Source organism: Elgaria multicarinata, chromosome 3 (assembly GCF_023053635.1).
Source record: "Elgaria multicarinata webbii isolate HBS135686 ecotype San Diego chromosome 3, rElgMul1.1.pri, whole genome shotgun sequence".
In the NCBI taxonomy this organism is placed as follows: domain Eukaryota; kingdom Metazoa; phylum Chordata; class Lepidosauria; order Squamata; family Anguidae; genus Elgaria; species Elgaria multicarinata.
The window spans coordinates 26,467,783-26,487,583 of NC_086173.1; the positions used below are offsets into that span (position 1 = coordinate 26,467,783).

General features: G+C 41.9%; 1 protein-coding gene across 1 annotated transcript in view; it reads right to left on the minus strand.

The window, feature by feature from the left end:
- Positions 1-2,400: 2,400 nt before the first annotated feature.
- TFCP2 (transcription factor CP2) overlaps positions 2,401-19,801 on the minus strand; it is a 42,717-nt gene continuing 25,316 nt past the window's right edge. The window contains exons 7-15 of the mRNA XM_063119697.1: positions 16,408-16,518; positions 15,379-15,467; positions 13,748-13,796; positions 13,077-13,170; positions 12,317-12,407; positions 8,875-8,978; positions 6,381-6,523; positions 5,233-5,284; positions 2,401-5,000 (exon numbers count right to left, since the gene is read on the minus strand). Of these exons, the coding sequence (XP_062975767.1) occupies positions 4,963-5,000; positions 5,233-5,284; positions 6,381-6,523; positions 8,875-8,978; positions 12,317-12,407; positions 13,077-13,170; positions 13,748-13,796; positions 15,379-15,467; positions 16,408-16,518 (771 nt within the window). The 3' untranslated portion in view covers positions 2,401-4,962. The remainder of the gene's footprint in view (positions 5,001-5,232; positions 5,285-6,380; positions 6,524-8,874; positions 8,979-12,316; positions 12,408-13,076; positions 13,171-13,747; positions 13,797-15,378; positions 15,468-16,407; positions 16,519-19,801) is intronic.

The window sequence follows — 19,801 nt, forward strand, 5'->3', positions numbered from 1 at the left end:
ATACCATGAATCACTGCATACAGTCGTTCCTGAGGAAAATACCCCTTAGATCTTCTCCATCCTCTCCACTGGATTTCTTCTTGGATGGCTGCATTGAACCATGCCAAATACAAAGGTGAACCTCAAGCCAAATGTAGTGAAGACAGAGCTCCTAGACTTTCTTTTCAAACTGTCACTTTGCTACAACCTCTTCCTCCTACCAACAAACCTTGCTACTTAGTCATATACTGCAAATGCAGCATGTAGTTTTTCATCTTTGAACTTATGCAGTTATCCATGCATGGATCATCTCCCTGGTATACTGATCTCCTTGCCAGCCTTTACTCCTAGCATATGTTCCCTCTTAATGTAGAATGTTTCCACAGAGACACACAAAGAGAGACAAACTGACAAACCTATCACTATGATCACATACTCCTCTTTCCAAAATTTATGCAAGTATTACTTTCTGTATCCAGTTTAAAGCTCACTACCTCTGGTCCTTGGTCTCAGCCCTGCAATAGCTCATCTGCTGTCACATCTCCTAACTTACGGAATGGGTTCCCCCTAATTTGACAACTGTCAGATGTACCATGTCCATCTAAAATAGTTTGTATGCCACAAGGGAGGGGATCATACAAGTTTCATATTTACATACAGCCTAGCATGCTGTAGGCACTATGTTAGTGTTAAATAGCAGCCACAACAGTAGAGTGTTTGAGCATGAAGCAAACATCCTGAAAAATGAAAGGTTTCTACTAAACACTGAAAGCATGTATGAATGCAAAGCTCCCATAGTATGTACAAGTCATTCTTCACCATAGCCACTTGCCCTCTACACACCATTCCAAGTGCTACCCCAACATGCCTTTCTGCAACCAACACACAAACCCAAGTAACAATTCCAAATTTTGCATTGTTCAGAGTGTCGAGGAAAGGGCCTGGAATATTTGTAAGGGAGGCAGGCCTCCTCTCCTTTGGCTACAGCTCTGAGCCATAACATTTAACAATGGGCACTGGTATAAATTCAGAGGCAGTGTGGTGCAGTGGGTAAGGTGTTGGACTGGGAGTCGAGAGATCCAGGTTGTAGTGCCCACTTGGCCATGGAAACCCACTGGGTGACTTTGGGGCAGTCACAGACTCTCAGCCCAACCTACTCACAGGGTTGTTGTTGTGAGGATAACATGGAGAGGAGGATTATGTATGCCACCTTGGGTTCCTTGCAGGAAAAAAGGCGGGATATAAATGAAATAAATAAATAAATAAATAAATAAATAAATAAATGTTTAATGTAGAGGTTTTAGCTAGGTTTGGCCATGTCTTTGTCTGTCTCTCACACACCTCATCACCCCACCCCACCACCCACCCCCACGCACACACTGGTTGAGCTACTGTTCAAAAGGCACAGCCAGACCTTTTTTTTTTTGCACAATTGCAAAAAGTATGTGAAAATAAGGAAAATCCATTCTAGAGGAATTTTTGATTTGACAACTGCTTTGTACTTACCTTGACAATTAATGTTCCATATGCCAGACAATCTTTTGCTATAGCAGGAAAGCTGTTATCCACTTTTGAAAGGAGTTTCTACTGCATTAACAAGCTGAAAACACTTAGTAAGTTCACTGCTAAGTACGTTGAATAATTTATTTACTAAACCTGCTAAGGCAGAGTTGTAGCTAATAGAAAAGATGGAAGCCCTTTTATTTTAGACAATTTGATAAAAAACAAACAAGTTATTGGTACTTAAAGGTCCTTGGCAATTCTTGTCCCAGTACACTCTCCTCATGTATTGAGCAGTTCCATTTGAAAGATACAATGTATACTCTTGTAACTGTGGATGCATTCAAAAAATCCACATTGTAAAATCTTTATTAGGCCGGTTTCAAGATCTCTTCATCAGGCAAAATGTTACAAAAAGTAGAGGGGGGAGGGGGGAGGGAAGAGAGATCTGGAGATCTCGATAGTTTGCACATTTTTGTAACCTTTTGTTTGGCCTAATCAAAGTATAACACTTTAAATGGACTTTGGAATTTTGCTTATGGCCATCATGGCTACTTTTGTTTATAGTGGATGAAGATGGTCTTAACGTATCTTAAAGCAAAAGCAAAAAGAAAGTGGAAAGTTTAAGCAAGCATGATGCTTGTACACTTCTCATTACATTTGTCAGACATGGCTAGAGAAAAAGATCAAAATGTAAATTTCAGTGCTAAACCTCTCTCAGTCACATATACAACAGTGCCCCAAATATAGCACATCCTTATGTACAGTTTCAGTTTCTTGCCGGAGCTTCTTTTGCCCAACAAGTTTGATTTAATTCATACTTTCAAAGCACCCATAAGTCTGCTGCATAATCTGTGAGGGTCAACTCTCGTGTTCTTTTATACAAGGAGCGACACCGAATAAAAGAGACCCACAGCCATGTTTTAGAATTCATCGTTTCATTCTATGGTTTAGCAAAAACAAAACAAATAAACAAAAGACATGACAAACCATTACAGCACCAGGAAGACTGGCAAGCTTGTGAGCTATCCTCATTGATGATTGCAGAACACATCCACACCCACCCACCCACCCACCCACCCAAGTGGTTTTACAGCACAGGTTTATGCTGCCATTTCTGCACTAAGAAATACATACTGTTGACAAACTTGACTAGAGAGAGGGCAATGGCCAATTCAGAAGTCACAATCTCAGTCTGATCCTAGTTATTTTATATCCTGGTTTAGATGGAGTCCATAAGCCATAATTTCCCAGGAAAGCCACAGGGAACCAAGGAACAAGGTTATGTGCTCTGAAGCTGGGTGAGCAAGGGCTAGGGGGAAAAGGAGGGGCAAGGGTACAGGCACATGACTTGTTCCTGTTCTGATAAACCATGCTTCATTGGACTGAGATCATGATGTCAAAATCAGGTCAGTTGCTTTTGGAAATGTACCTCAAAATCAGCAGCAGCCCAAGCTCTGTCATTGGCCTGTACCATCCTGGATTAATGCTGGAAAGAGGCTAGTTCACAGCTTTATGGTTCACTGGGAAATCTCTGTCAGTCAACTGGTAGCACAACTCCGTCCGCCTGTGTGCCTACACATGCGCATGCCAGCTGTTACCAGGAAGTGAAATGAGTAAAGTTTGGCTTCCAAAATGTGAACTTCTCTGGGCTATCACTAATTTGGGTGCAACAAAGTTTCCAATCTGATCAAGCATTCTACTGCACAATAGAAGTTACTGTCTGCTGAGTCTTGATATTCCTTAAAGCAAATAAAATCCCAACTTAGGGTTGCTACTATCCTGGAAGGTGGGCTATGCCATAGCTATAAGTTCCCAGCCCCAGAGGCAACTGAACTTGGGATCACCTGAAAATAAATGTAATCTTTATACATACAAACGCACACACCAATAATGATAGCAATTGACTTTTTAGTTTCTTCTTAAAGAGCAGTAGAGATGCAAGTCACTGTTTTCATTTTGTAATTAACTTTATTTCACTTTACCTGATCCACTTTCCTGCCTCCTTGTTTAGATTCCTTGTGAGGCAACATACTAAACCTAACTTAAATTTAAAAAAAATCACTCTTGGTAAAAAATATCATGAAAAAAACAATATAACTCCTCAAATAATCTGGTGCTCCTGGAAAAATAACTAGGTTTCGTTTAATAAAATGAAAGTTAGTTAATTTCCCCCTCTCTCAGAGTTAGATTAAGCACAGCCTACATCAGCTTCCAGCTCTATGGCCACTGTGATACTTTTGAAGACTTGACAGTGCATTACACACTGTCATTGTGTCACAGAATAAGGTTGCAGTTTGCAGAGTTTTGTCACCTTGCGAGGAGGATTGGAAGATGTAGGGAGAAGTTGGCTTCATCTCTCAGGGGAAAAAATTGTCCACCTGTAATTTTAGGGCATCATCAGTGAATATGCAGCAGTACTCCATTTTCTTTCCAAGGCTCATGAAAATGCATTTGGGCATCCATTTCAGGAGTTTGAGGCCTTTGCCCAAGAGATTGGTTGCTGCCCTGGAAACAGATACGCAGGCACTTTGTCACCATGGAGCTTTCACAGGCTTTTCAATAAACATTCTAAGCTATTGCTGTAGGAGCCCTTTCTTGGACAATGCTACTATGGCTTTGTGTGGAATTTCATTCAAAAACCTGCATCAGTTCTATGTATCCTAAATAAGCTGAACACATGGTTTTTTAAATGTAGTCCTTTCTGCTCCATCTTAGGGTGCTGGGTTCTTTAAACAAACATAAGACAGTTCAGGACATCCTGTTCATTATTTCTTCTTTTGCATTTGAAGTCTCTTCAAATTGGAGTGTAGCCACAGGTAACTGTATGGATACTAGATTTCATAAACCCACAATTTCCTCCTAATGCATACTGGCAGAACATACAGGCACAAATCACTCACATTTACACACACACACACACACACTTAAAACAAGGTCTAAAAGAGTCAGAATAGGAACAAAGTCTTTACCGAACATTGGTCAAAAAACTGGAAACCCCCTTGGTTCTATCAGCCAAGTATACATCCAAGAAGCTTGAACAGCTAAGACAGGTCATCAAGAGGCTCCCCAAGGTAGATGTTCATTTTCAAGGGTGACCAGAGATCCATCATCACAATATTAAGTCGTCACCTATCGAAGTGTTGCAATTGCAATCTGTAGGCAGACTCTTCTCTTCCTCCCTCCCTCACTTTCCCCATTACACATAATTGCAAAGTTCCATTACTGGTCAACCTGGCAATTTTAACAGGCAATTGGGTGTAGCTATATCACTGAACTCCAAACAAGCCACAGTCTGCTTACGACTGAGGTCTACAGCATGCCAGCAATGGTACAGTACGGCTTGTTCACCTAACAGGAGGCAACACACTGTGGTAGCAAGATGAGTTTGTTGCTTTTGTGGGTTTCTGTTGGTGTCCAGGTACTGAAACAGGCAATGAAGCTGTGCAGGTGAGGGAAGACGCGACAAGTTCAAGTCCTTGTCTATTTTAAGATGATGTGGTAACTATCATTGGTTTCAGCTGCAAAGGAAGTATAGCATCAGAATCTGGCTGAACAAAATGAATTCAATCCCACCATCCTTCACCCATATCCCACTGAAAGGAAGGCAATGCATGTTATATTACTCTCAATGCATGCTGGTTTTGAGCCCCTATGGTTGGAAGGAATGGAGCTCTACATTTTCCAGACAAAAGGAAAAGCAGACTAGGGGAAAGGATAACATACATTATTGTGCATTGAATAGATGGATACCTTTCATTGTGTCCAAGACAAAACATGATTCATCTTGAAAGTTCTGTATCATCTGAAAACAGGAATGAAAATAAAAGCTGTAGAGATCCAGGCATTACTCATTCACAAAGGAGAACTGTAACATTTTTAGATATGAGAAATATTCAAACTAAGTGCCATCTAAAGATTCCCCCTTTCTTGCTTAGTAATACATTTCCCTTGAGGAAAGTGGGGGCCTCATATCCTTGATATGCTTCTTATACAGCTACCACTGAAATGCTTTGTCTTCATTCAAAGCAAGGCTCCTTTAAAAGCAGTTCAATTGTGCAGACTTCAATTTAAGGATAGTTGACATATCTGGGTGATTCAGGGTTCCAAGATATTCATTTTCCCTATTTAAGCAAGCTGCTGCTGCTGCTGCGAATTTCAGTAAGTGAATGAGCACAGGACTATGAAATTACTATTTCCTGCTTCCTCTGCCTACTGAAACTACAGAGAACAACCCGCACATTGTAAACTGGTGGGAGAAGATATCTAACTTAAAAGTGAGAAGAGGAACACATTTGGAAGGAAATACTTAGTAGGCAGGGAAGTATGCACTCTGCATCAGGAATTCTGCAACTTGTATAAGTTATCCAAGTCTGAATGTTTGGGATATGAGGCGTTCCTATGAGGGGCAGGCAACCTTGTGCCCTCTTAATATTTTGGACTATAACTCCCATAAGACCCAGCCAACATGGCAAATGGTCAGAGATTATTGAAGTTGTACTTCAAAACATCTAGAGGGCCAAAGGTTGCTTAACCCTGGATGGTTATACATGTTCAGCCTTTTCACTTGTGTTAATATGGCAGATTTTATTGTATAGTTACTGTAGATCAGCTTGGGCACATTCCCATTTGGAAAGATGAGTAATATTTTTAGTAATGATTTGGCTCAAGACTTAGTCATTCTTAGACTAAACCATTGAAATCAACAGGTCTTTAGTCATGACCAAACTCAAGTCCCATTCTACTCTATATATGACTAAGTCTTGATAGAACTCAATGAACAACTGCCAGATCTTGTCAATTTCCATTTGTCTTTTAATGGTAAGAGATCGGATTGACCCTGCAAGCCTTGCTTCAAAACCTATTTCCAGTGTTTCTGCAGACTATCAAGGTAGTCTTACCTCATCGCTGATGAGGACATGTATCCCTGTGGGCCCTTGTTTGTAGATCTGGCTGATCTGTTGAGAGGAAATACTGAAGAGTTGAGCGATTTTTTCAGTCAGCTCCACAGCCGTTAACTCCTCTAAGTAGATGGCATGGTACACTGTAGAAGTGAGAACAGTCGACAAGGAACACATCCAGGTTAGCCATAAAGATTAAGGAGGGAAGCAATTGAGTAACTCCTGGAGAAGGCATAGGAAGCCAAACAGAAAACACTTAATAGATCCTGATCGCAAACTCCTCAGGCTGAGGCTATCAACATCAGATTTAGCTATATGGTATTCTCAATAAGATTAAAAAGACATTTATACAATTCCCTGGCTGCTAAAAGCTTGCTTGAATACATCTGTTCACTTCCAGTGGACACTGCTATCTCCATTTTTTTTTATTTAGTGTTACAGAAAAAGTGAGTACAAATCAATCCCCTAACACTTAATATCAAACCAACAATTATATAGATGTGTATAATATACAAAGAAAAGAAAAGGTTGATTAATATAACTACTAGGGGAAGGAAGTTTAATTGAAATAAAAGGAAAAATTAAAAGGGGGGAAAAAGGAAAAGGAAAATTAAAAGGAAAAAAAATAAAAATCATAAATGTGCTGTATTCCTTCATTTGTTGTTACAATGTCCATATACTCAGAGCTGAAGCAGGCATACATTGTTGTACATCCGGTTGTGATGCATATTGAACGAATCTCTCCCATATGTCATCGAACGATGTTGATTCTGATTTTCCTTGAATTTGAAGCAAGTCATGAGTTATTTTTTCTGATATTGCCACAGACCATATATTTTGATACCATGCAGTTAAATTCAAATTGTCCAATTTTTTCCACTGCTGCGTAATTGTCTGACGAGCAGCTGTCAACAGGAATATTATTCGGTCTTTACATTTCAATCCAGTATTAAGTCCTTTGTATATTGATAATAAAAATAATTCTGGATCATATACAATTATTTCTTTAGTAATAACCATTAATTCTCTATGTACTGATCTCCAGAATCCCTGTATATATGAACAAGACCACCGTAAATGAAAATCCGTGCCTTTTATCTTGCAGCCTCTCCAACAGAGGTGACTGCAAGTGCTAGTGATGTGCACTAGTTGTACTGGTGTTCGATACCATCTATGCAATATTTTCAGAGAAGTTTCTCGAATAGAAGCTGATATTGATCAAAATGGTCTGTTGTTCCATCTAGCTTCCTTCAGTTCTCTTTCGAAATAACCTTCCCACACTTTCCTCAAGCCCTCCATTGTGCCCATCTGGGCATCTATTAATATAGCATAAACTAAAGATACTATTCCCTTCCCGACTTCCCCTACCATTAACATTGCTCCTTCAAATGCTGTTAAAGTTCTAAGTGCATGTATCTTTGTGTTAGTGTCCCTAAGGAGATGGGATGATTGAACTTCTTGTAGCCATCCTAGGCCTAATTCTCCTACATGAACTCTAAATTGCTCTATTGTTTTGGGTTTATCCGGAGCATAAAAATCTTTCAGACAAAAATATCCCTTCTTTTCCCATTGAGAAACTTTAATAACAGTAGTTGCGTTTAACTTAGCTGGATATGATTGTATTGGGGTAAGAGGAGACCACACAGGAGACAGCTTAGACTGCCACTTTTTCCAAATTGTAAAGATAGTCTTGGTCTATGGGTTTTGGATACTGCTTAATTCCTTTATTTTTATAGATTGAAAAGGGCCTTCATTCAACATTTCTTCTTCCAAGCGTATCCAATTTTTATTTGCCTTCATAATAATAAAATGAAGCTGCCGTATCTGGAAGGCTTCATAACGTAATGCAAGATTTGGAAGTCCCCAGCTTCCATTACCTGGTTTTTTATAATATAATTTTAAAGCCAGGAGGGGCCTGCTATCGCCAAGATAGTGAATACTTCTTATTCATAGGGCTATATGAAATTTTAGCCGATTAACTGTATTTTGTACGAATTTTAATCCATATTTAGATCTGCATTAATTTACATGAATAAAAGAATAGCTCCTTAGGAAAAAAAAGTGTTTTAATTATGCATGAATCTTTCAGAACAAGGTGCATCTTGGAAGAGATGTTCGAGCCTGTAAGAAAATGCCAGCCATCTACGGCTTTGCAAGTATTTCCAATTATGTATATCTTTTTTAAAAACAACAATAATTTGATTAACTTCTAAAACCAATTAGATTAAATTAACTAAATGTTGTACCCCTATTTATTTGGAGCTACCACAGCATTTGTTACAAAAGGAGGAGCAACATTTAATTTTCTACATGAGGGTTAATTGGATGAAGACAGAAGAATAGAAGTCATGGTAACAACAGAACTCAGAATGGAATGCCTCCTAATTACCAGAGCACTGGCAACCCAACCAACACTATCAGAGATCTTCCCACTGCAAGAGTTTGTAGCTCCCTCCCTCAACCAAAGGAAAAACTATTTTCCTGAAGCCCATACCAAAGAAAGTACTGTTGGCTGCATCTCCATCTTCGTGCTTCTGTTGGTCCTGTAGCTGCTGTGATTCTTGGCAGACATAGATAGTCAGTCTTGGCCGTACCATCCTATTTAGACAGGAAGATATGGACATGTCAGAGTTAATAGGGAATATGCTACGGGTAAGACCAGGAAGAGATGTAAAGAGGGAGACAACTTCATTTAGCAGCATTTTAATAGCACTTGCAAACTGGAAAAACGCTTCACAACTGGACTTGGCCAATTTGAACATTCAGAAAAAGAACATGGTACAGTTCTGCTAGACCTACTTGTCTTCGGAATGCTGATAAGAGGGCTAGATGTTTAAATACATGCATCAAAAGACATAGGTTTAGGAATAATTACCGGATTATTATTTTTTGCCGTTGTATTCTATCGTCTCCCCACTCCCGTGAGCTTATAGAAGTTGTCTAATGGGAGTTTTCAGCTCACTGGACGCCAAAAATTATCCAGAACAATTTAGTATACATTATGCAGTTTAAAGGAAATGAGCAATCAAACCCAGTGGAAGCCACTTCCCATTTGTTTGCTGCCCCCAAAGGAAAAAAAATCCAAATAGTTCTTGTTTTGGGTCCTTTCCAACTTCATTTCAGGGACATCTCTGCAGTACAGCTCCTTCTCATGCTGCTGAGGAAATGTGAGGATCCCTAGGCCAGGTAAACGGAGCCCACCGTACTGTACACTAACTAGCATTGCTCCAGTTTCCAGGAGGGGCAATGCTGGTATGGTTAGACATCCCCACATGGGTCAGGGATCCTAGCATTACCCCAGCTGTGCAGGAAGGATTCATGCTGCAATTGCTCCAGCACAGTCAGCAGAATATAAGCAGTGGCCTAGGGTCCATTTAAAGCCCATCAAGTGTGGGTGTGGATAAGATCATGGCCTTTATCACTATTCTGCATCACTCTGCATTTTCTTGAAAGGTGCCTGGCGAAGTTGGCAACATTTTTTACCAGACTGTTGCAGCCACCTAGCCACACTGTAGAGACCACCTGCGCCTTGCTGGGTGGGTGAAGACCGTGTGTGCTGTTGTTGCTGAGCTCAGGGAAGAGGGAGAAGAAAAAGATGTGGTAGAGATGGAGAAAAAGAGGGGATAAGAGATGGGGGTGCTGACCTGTGGCTTGGAAATCACATGAACTACACAGCGGGGACAGAGATTCACAGACACACATGGTGGTGCACAGAAACAGAGCACGCTGTGGGGTGCTAAGCAAAAAAGCATTAACATTAAGAACAAAGAGGCTTACAAAAATGCTTTGCTGCGGTTAATAAAAGTGGCCCTCAAAATTGACTTATTTTATGCTCTAGGTGCTGTTAGCAAGACGGTCTTTCAGTGCCCTCTATTCTGTTTTGCCAAGATGGTTGAATCTGTAGAGTTTATTTTATTTTATTATGCATTATTTATGCTACTCAAGAAAGAAAAACGTGGTCATAAAGGTTGTTTTTAAAAATGCCTTCAATCCTCCAACCTGCGTTCTAAAGTATTACACACTTAAAAGGACTGTACCTTGTGCCTTTGCCAGATGATTGTTTGCTTCTGACTTTAGGAAGCAAGCCCTTACTGCTAATCAAGGCAGGCCACTAATTTTCATTTTACAAATGGAGAATGGAGGCTGATGGAGAGTAGCACATGAAGATGACAGAACATAAGAAGGTCAGACCAAGGGTCCATCTAATCCAGCATTCTGTGCCGTGGCTTACCAGCTGCCCATGGGAAACCCACAATAGCATCCTCCTACTTGTACTGCTTTATACACAGATCATTAGTGCGTCTAGCCCAGTACTATTTATTCTAACTTGCAGAAGCACTCCAAGGCCTCCAACAGAGGTCTTCCTCTACCCTGCAACCCACGATCCATTAACTAGAGAGGCTCTAGATTGAGCTTTCAACCTTACACAAGCAAAGTGTGTGCTCCACCACAGAGCAACTGAGCAATGGATCCTTCCCAAGCACAGGAAAGCCAATGACCTGTCCCAATAATTATATAAAACACCCCCCGCCCCCAGGACCTGGTGCTCTCCACACCACTTGAAATTATTTTGTCGTGCCACCTTTAGATGCTTTCCCCACTAAATAACAAATCAAGCACAAACATCTCACTATTTTCCAGCCATTTAAGTTGTTTTTAGAGTATTTTCCCTTCAACCTTCACCCCTGTCTGTGTAACTGAAACAAAGATATTAGCATCATGATAGACAAAGCAGCACTTATTAGCTCTGTTGAAGGTCTCCATGGAATAAGGTTGTGATGAATTGGGGAAAGGATGGGAATGAGTTTCACAGCCAGCATCAGCAGCCAGAAAGCTCAGGAAACAACCCTACTTGCTTGCTCTCAATGTCCCTCTGGACTACTCAGGTCCATCTCCCCTGTTTCTTACCACAGTAACAGGAAGAGGGTTACTCCTACATACCCATTCTCTCTAGACTACTCCCCAATCTTCACCCAGCTTCTAAGATCAAACCTTAAACGTATACTTCATCCTCTTCCATCTTAACACCTGTTGCCCCTTTTCCGTCCTTTGTCATTGTCTGTCCCTTCTGCCCTTTCCTTCGCAAGCATTCCCTTAACACTCCAACCTCTACAGACTAAGGCAAAGGTAATTAACACAACGAGGCAGAAGCAAGTTATTTCAAGAATCCATGGGGAGGGGAGGGGGAGGAGAAGGAGCACTGCTCTTTTTGTCCTTTTTTTTTTCTTTTTAAAGTGTTGGCTGTGTAGAATAAATGAAGCCCACTTGCATTCCCCCCAGCCGCCATTATCTCAACCATCAGAACTGGTACATTAACTCAGTGGTATGGATTGGTATCAGCACAGATTCTTGCTGACCCATGCCAGAAGCTTAACTCTTGCTCACTTGGGAGGTGGTCCGTGTTCTTCTTACTTCACTTGAGGAACTAGCTAACAATCCAAGAAACAGCACAGCGCTTTAAGGCCCCTCTTATTGCAACTCAAGGAGGCAGCGGTGGTGGGCAGTGGGAGGGATCAGAACCAAACAGTTATAGATACATTTCACAAAGAACTGAAGGGAAACTATGAACCAAGCTCTCTTTAGTAGAGAAACCATAGAAGTGCTGTCATCTGTCCATATCCAAACCACTTTCAGGTAGGGAAAGGAAAAAAAGGTTTCTAATTATGTTCTGTCTAATGCTGAATATACATTTCAAATTTCTAGGTGCCCAAGAAACTAGCCCCCCACCCCCATGTTTTCCTGTCCTGCCTTAATGCATCACGTCTTATTAGAAGATCCTTCCATAGGAATAAGCTCTGTATGTCAGTGACCTTTCAAATGCCAAAAACAAATGTAAAATAAAGAAATACTATACAAGGCAAGCAAAAATCCTGCTTTTGTTACTCTCCAGCGCATAAAGCCCAACACCATTTAAAGCCAGTTTGGATGATACACACCGTCCCTTCAAGGCGTTGAAGAGTCTGATGCCATCTGCAGGACCACATATCTGTATGACGTCTTCTCTGGTTAATTTCAATAAGTCTGCCCCTAGGATTTTTTTTTTAAAGGGTGGGGAAGATAATGAAGAACATTTGTTTCACATATAATACCTTCTAGAGATACTGCTTAATGAAGGAGACCAGCACATCTGAGTTTCATATTCAGGGATACATGTCCTGGGTGCCGGCCCTGCAAAAGGGAGCCAAACAGCCAGCTCAAGGGTGCTCCAGGATACTGCTTTCAAGCAATGCTCAAATTACGTGGAGGGTGGGGTGGGGTGGGGTGGGGGAAAGAGGCTCAGGACCTTTATCTGTTCTTAGAAGGATATAGGGAGTGCATGATTTAGCTAAATCTAGTGGGAATTAGGAGTGGAAGGCCTTGTGGATTTCATTAAGGGCCCCTATCTTCCTCACATAATCCAAGCCCTGCTTTCAAACCCCTTCTTAGGGGTTGCAGCTGGTCTGTGCTGTGAACGCAGTGGCCGATACGTTACAGGAAGTTGTCCCCGTGTTATCATAGCAGGGGCAATGGCCAGGGAAGGAGTGGGATGACCCACAGGGCACAGAGCTAGCTGCTAACACTCAGATGGATAAGCCTGAACAGGCTTCTAAGAAGTTTAAGGGGTGGGGAGGGGTGAAGGAGAAGAAGGGTTGACAAGAAGGTTGAGGAATACAAATGCTGAAACCCCCTTCTAATGGAAGAGGTTTTTGCCAATACCCGAGAAGTTTGTGAAAAGCCGTGAGAACGTTGAGAAGCGATTCCGGTGCAGCCATTGCTGAGCTTCCTGAGGAGTGGATGTTGGCAGGAGGTTCTAGGATGGAAAGAAATTTGTTTGCACAGATTACTGGATTTTAGATTTTTTTTTTTTAAAAAAAAAAAGGGGAACCAGGCATTTGGTATATCTGTCCCAGTATCCTTAGGAATTAACCAGAAAACTGTGTATCACCTAGGAGAACCTAATCCAACTAAGACTACAATCTATACACACTTAGATAATACATAGGATTGCACTGCATGTCTGCAACCTCTTCCTACTCTTCATCTTAAGACCAATGTGGCCAATACAGACTTTATGGTTTTAACGCAAAGCCAGGTTTTTATCTCTCTCACTCACTTTGTGTAACATGCTCCATGATGAGGAGCTCTAGAGAACTCAAAAGAGTGCAACACTATTTGTGACATTTTGGTTAGTCCTAATGAAGGTATTGCCCTACTGTGGATTTTGGAAGACTAGCTATACATCAGTTATAGTATCTGTCACCCAGAGCTGGCTATTCAGGGAAAAGTTCTTTTTGGCAAGCTAATCCTGACAACCCCACTGCTATTGCAACATCTGAAATCAGGGACAAGTTAGGGGAATGAAATGCAAAATACGAAGTAAGTCTTACATCTGCAATTGGAGCAGGAGGTTCAGGCTGGTGGTTTGGAGACCCATTTCTAGTTTTAGAAAGAGAAACAAAGAAGACAGTTGAAATGTACTTTTCTCTGCTTGCCATGCAATTTCTTTGTACCCTCTTGCATATTTTCTCAGAAAGTTGGTACAGACTCAGCACAGCCCATACATCATCATCACCACCATCATCATCATTGTTATTATTATATTTATATCCCGCCTTTTCCCCAGTACTGGGACTCAAGGCGGTTTACACGATTAAAACATGTACAATTAAAACATATGAATATAAATTACAAAAGTTAAAATAGAATTAAACCTACAGTAAAATTAAAAACATGTCAACAATTTTAAAAACTGTCACAGGTTAAAATGGGGGATCCAATACATTAACACAGGTCCAGGATAGTTCCAAAAGCCTGCTGAAACAAAAAAGTTTTTGCCTGCCTCTGAAACTGTAGCACAGAAGGAGCCAGCCTAGCCTTCCTGGGAAGGGAGTTCCAGAGCTTTGGAGCAGCCACCGAAAAGGCCCTCTCCATCAGGCACGCCTGGGATATTGGTGGGACTGAGAGAAAGGCCTCCCCAGAAGATCTCAGAGCATGGACAGGCTCATATGGGAGAATACGGTCTTTCAAATAACCCGGACCCGAGCCGTAGAGGGCTTTATAGGTGATAACCAGCACTTTGAATTGTGCCCGGAAACAGACCGGAAGCCAGTGGAGCTGTTTTAACAGGGGAGTTGTATGCTTAAGGGATCAGAGACAGGCCAAGGGATCATGCACTCCTTTCTCCTGCCTTTCCCTTGAGCACCAATTCTGTCATTGTCTTTCACAGTGTTCAAGGCTTATGTCAGCCCCAACCTTAACCCTGTTCAACTATTAAGATGGAAGCCATGTTAGCATTAACAATGATTGAAGACGGTGCGGATGTAACCTTAATCATGGTTTCTCTTCTACATATATGAAAGGGGTCCTTGTAGGCCATTTTTTCCAACCACTTGCTCAGTGCAGGAATTCTAGAGCTAGAGCTAGAGCACCCCCAACAGATGGTCACCCAGCCTTTGCTTGAAGTCATCCAGCCAGTGGGGCAAAGGGAAGGTGCCCCACTGGCTGAATACTCAAGAAGAAGGTTGTGGGAAGGAATGAAGGGGTACAGCAGGAGGGGTGTTGTTGTTGAAGTTCTCTTTTGCCTTTTCCACAAAGGAGTGTGTGTGTGTGTGTGTGTGTGTGTGTGTGTGTGTGAGAGAGAGAGAGAGAGAGAGAGAGAAAGAGAAAGAGAAAGAGAAAGAGAAAGAGAGACTAGTAATTTTACTTTCTTCTTATGTTTTATAAGAGATAGGGAGCCATTTCTAAATGTATCCACTGGCTATATTAATTTTTGTATCTTTTGCCATTTTAATTCGTATGTTACCACTCCGGAATCTGTTTCAGGTACGGAGCGGTATACAAATTTTGTAAATAAATAAATAAATAAATAAATAAATAAATCCTCTCTTTTTAGCTACAAGGCACATGAAAGTGTCAGCAATTTGTTCCATGACGTTGCAATCCAGCAGGCTATAGATGCAAGTAAGTGGGGAGAGGTCCATGGGCAAAAGCTAGAAAAATAGCTGCTACTCAGACTTACCCTTCACTGATAGAGAAACTGCTGTGAGAACTGCTAAAACCAGGGGATGGCACGTTATTGACATAGGTGATCTCAGGCCAAGGAGAGCACTGGAAGTGGAAATACAATGGTGAGGTACTCAGAACACACCACAAATCTTCCAAACCTCAAAGCTGCTTCCAGTGGAAGGAAGCATCCACTCCATCTATTCCCCAGGCAAGCACAGATCTGGCATTTCAAGAGTATCAACTATTTACATTTAGTGTCTTTATTTATTGTATGCTGGGGCCACAGAATACATACCAGCCCTGACCAAAGCTCTCATTTCTTGAATGCTACAGGAAACAAGGCTCATTCTGAGAATTAGTTGAACATCAAAGCCCACTGCTCCCCTAAAATCCCTGTCAAGCGGGAGAGATTACAGAAACGCCAAATGAATGGGGTTTTGTTTTTATAAAGACAGCAACGACGTTTGGAAAAGCAAACTTCAGCACTCAAGTCACACGTCAGTTTGAATTATTAATCAACGATGAAAGGGTGGTTCTTCCCCCTGCCCCAACCCAAAACTTTCAATTCATCCTTATGCATGGAGTATGGATTCTAAACCAGACAGTCTAAGCCTGATCCATATGGAGTTCTTCCCGATTGTCAGGCTTTGGGCTGCTGCCATTTACGAGTGCGGCATTTCCTCAACAGGGATTCATGGCCTGGGAGTGTGCCACAGTAGTGTGCTGACAGTGCAGGCATAGGTGCCAGCAACCTTGCTTAAATGAGACACGGGGCACATGGAAACTTGCGTGGCTACAGTTTGTGTTTTTTCCTGTTGATGTTTTAACACATCAGTCCCAAGCAATAACTGTGCTCTTTACTATGGCTGGACAATTAAATTCATTTTACCCTTAATGCCATGACCAGTACCTTGATGCAAAAGTAACACTTTGGCTACTAGAGGAGCATTGTGAGCATATTACCGGCAACCAAGGTTCCCCCCTCCCTTTAAATGGTCAAAATAATGATCGTAGGTAACTTGACACACACTGTACGTCTTACCTCCGTAAGTATTGTAGTTTCATAGGAAGGCTGGTACTTTTCTTTCTCATGAGGAGTCCTCTTCTCCATCTTCTCTCTGTCCGTCTTTTGCTTCCTATCAGCTCCTTTGGGCTGCAAAATGGACATTCTTATTAGACTAGTGTGTGTCATTCTTGTTAGTGTGTGCAATTTTAGAGAGGGAGCACCCCACGAAGGCTCTTCCCAGCTGCGAAGGACAAGGACTGCGCTTACTGCGTGCGCACAAGTGCAAGGATGCTCAAAGACGCTATGAAAACTGGCAAGACGTAGAACCCCCCCCACCCCACCCCGAGTTATTGATGTGCCATACATTTGCTTCCAACTGCTGTGTTTGAGGGACCATAGAAAATAACTACCAAATAATTTTCTCTCAGGCTCATTTATCACCTACCAAGCAGTGGGCACTGTCAGAGCCAACAATATTAGTGGAGGAAAGGGAGGAGGGATTCACTAAAGCAGGCACAGGCGTGAACCCTCCTGCAACAACTCTGGTTCTCTGGGTGAGGGCGACCTGGCCCTTTCCATGGTGGACTGCTTATCTAAAGCATCAAGCTGATTCCCTTTAGGCCTTTCAGAAACTAGTCAAGAACTTTGTGTCATGCAAAGCCTTTGAAGGGGCTGGCTGTTGTGTATGCCTTCGCTACAGTACTATTACGTTTTGCTGCAGAATTTGTTTTATTAGTGGGTTCCCCGCCCCCCTGATGGTTTAGGTAGGCTTTATGTTCTTTTGCAAGTCTTTGATGGGTGAAAAAGGAAACCAACACTGCACTGGCACAGGTATCGGAAGAGTAACTAAAGGGGAGGGGGTTATATGTAAACTGGATGCATTGTTTTTTATCTGAAAAAGAAAAACAGAATATTTCTCAGGAGTCCCTGTAGGGGACTGGCCAGAGATCCCTAAGGAGACGTGAACTGGGAGTGCTATCCACTTTGCCTACAGGGGTTTAAAAGTTTGTTCTGGAAATTAACACAAACATGAAAAACCAGTTCCACAGCACCTCTTGCACTTTGCATTTTCTTGCAGATTTTTATCTAAGCAAGCTCTATGTCCGAACTCCTGTAAGGAGAAATGCTCACCTCGGACAGAGATCACATACAAAAGTTTGGCTTTCCTATATCCCCAGAGTCACTTGTATTGTTCTGAGGGACACCAGGCCAAACTAGATACGACAGCAGCAGACCCATTTGTTTAAACCCAGGCCTATCCAGATGCACCTTAAAGTGGGCTTCTGATTTTTAGAGCCAAGGAGGGCAGGGAATCTACAGGTAGCTTTTCTCCTCAGGTAAGTGCCCTAATCTTACCGGGAGAAAAGTGCTGGTGGTATGTGCAGGAGCAAAGGCTCTGAAGTCAGCAGACAGGAGATGGGGCTCATCTCCTCTCACCTGCACATAACTTCTGCTCTAAAACCAGTCCCCCAGGACCTCACTTCTGAGCCAGACCTAGATTTAGAGAAAATGGGTCTGCCACTGTCGGACCTCAGAAGTCATGTTAGGAATTGGACTGAAGCCATCACAACTCCCCATTTTATAGTTTCTCACAAAATTAAGAATGTAAGGTTCCCTTGTGAAAAACAGTCTCACATTGCACACACGTTTCACCTTAAATCCATATATCCACTGCCACAGTCACACAAAGAATCATAGAATAGCAGAGTTGGAAGGGGCCTACGAGGCCATCGAGTCCAACCCCCTGCTCAATGCAGGAATTCACCCCAAAGCATACCTGACAGATGGTTGTCCAATTGCCTCTTGAAGGCCTCCAGTGTGGGAGAACCCACAACCTCCCTAGGTGACTGGTTCCATTATCGTACTGCTCTAACAGTCAGGAAGTTTTTCCTGATGTCCAGCCGGAATCTGGCTTCCTGTAACTTGAGCCCATTATTCCGCGTCCTGCACTCTGGCATGATCGAGAAGAGATCCTGGCCCTCCTCTGTGTGACAACCTTTTAAGTATTTGAAGAGTGCTATCATGTCTCCCCTCAATCTTCTCTTCTCCAGGCTAAACATGCCCAGTTCTTTCAGTCTCTCTTCATAGGGCTTTGTTTCCAGACCCCTCATCATCCTGGTTGCCCTCCTCTGAACACGCTCCAGCTTGTCTGCGTCCTTCTTGAATTGTGGAGCCCAGAACTGGACGCAATACTCTAGATGAGGCTTAACCAGGGCTGAATAGAGAGGAACCAGTATCTCACGCAATTTGGAAGCGATACTTCTATTAATGCAGCCCAAAATAGCATTTGCCTTTCTTGCAGCTATATCCCACTGTTGGCTCATATTCAGCTTGTGATCTACAACAATTCCAAGATCCTTGGAATCAGCAAGGATTGCTGAGAATTCTGGCTTGTTGTTCACAGGCAGTGTGCTGGTACATGCTGCCAATTTTTAATGCTTGGTTCTTTTCACCACTGGGAGTACCTAAACAAACTGGGAACTCACCAGCAAGGAAAAGCTTAGTGTTACATCCGAACTTCACTCCAGGCTTGTTGTTCCTATACAATCCTGGAATCAGAAACCCATTACAAACCCCGGCTTCAGATTCTGGCTTATTAGGGGAGTGACAAACCAGGAATCCTGGTTTGATGCAATGCTAAGCTTTTGCCTACTGTTGAGTTGCTGGTGTGTTTAGCAGCTCCCACTGGTGGGAGCAATCGAAAGCATGCATGAGTACGCTATTCACGAATACAAAAAGCCAGGATTCTCCAGAATTCTTTATTATGTGTGAATGTGGCCACTACCTGTAATTTGAAGCTCTTGTAACAGAGATGAAGAAGATATTTTGAGAGAGGAGAAAAAAAGATTGTCACTCCCCCTAAAAAGGCAGAATCAGAATTCAGGGTTTGTAGTTAGTTTCTGATTCCTGGATTGGCAAGTTTTCTTTCCTTTGTAGTGACTTTTGCCTCAGTTTCTCCTGGAGTAAACCATTTCCTAGAGGTTTGCTCAGCCAGTCAGCTAGACCCAAAATGATCCATTTAAGCAACTCCTCTAACCAGAAACCCAAGAAACATTCATACTAGTTCCAAGACTTTCTCCAGAGTAACAAGTTTCACATGATTTATTGAAACTTAGTGTAATAAATGGTTAAGATTTGCAATTATTCTCAACATTACACATATCTAGATGACATTTTAGGCATGAACTGGGGTTTCAGTCTCTCAGAATATCCTGCTACTTCCGTTTAAGCCCTCCTCGAGGACTACTGATTTCCAAATAATCCGCATTTATTTATTTATTTCATGTTTATACCACCCAATATCCAAAGCTCTCTGGGTGGTTCATAACAATTCAGAAGTATCTGATGCTATTTTGCCATGTTTAGAGTAAGCACAACAAATACAGATGATATATTTCGCTAACAGCTATGTCTTAATGCATGGGTATGA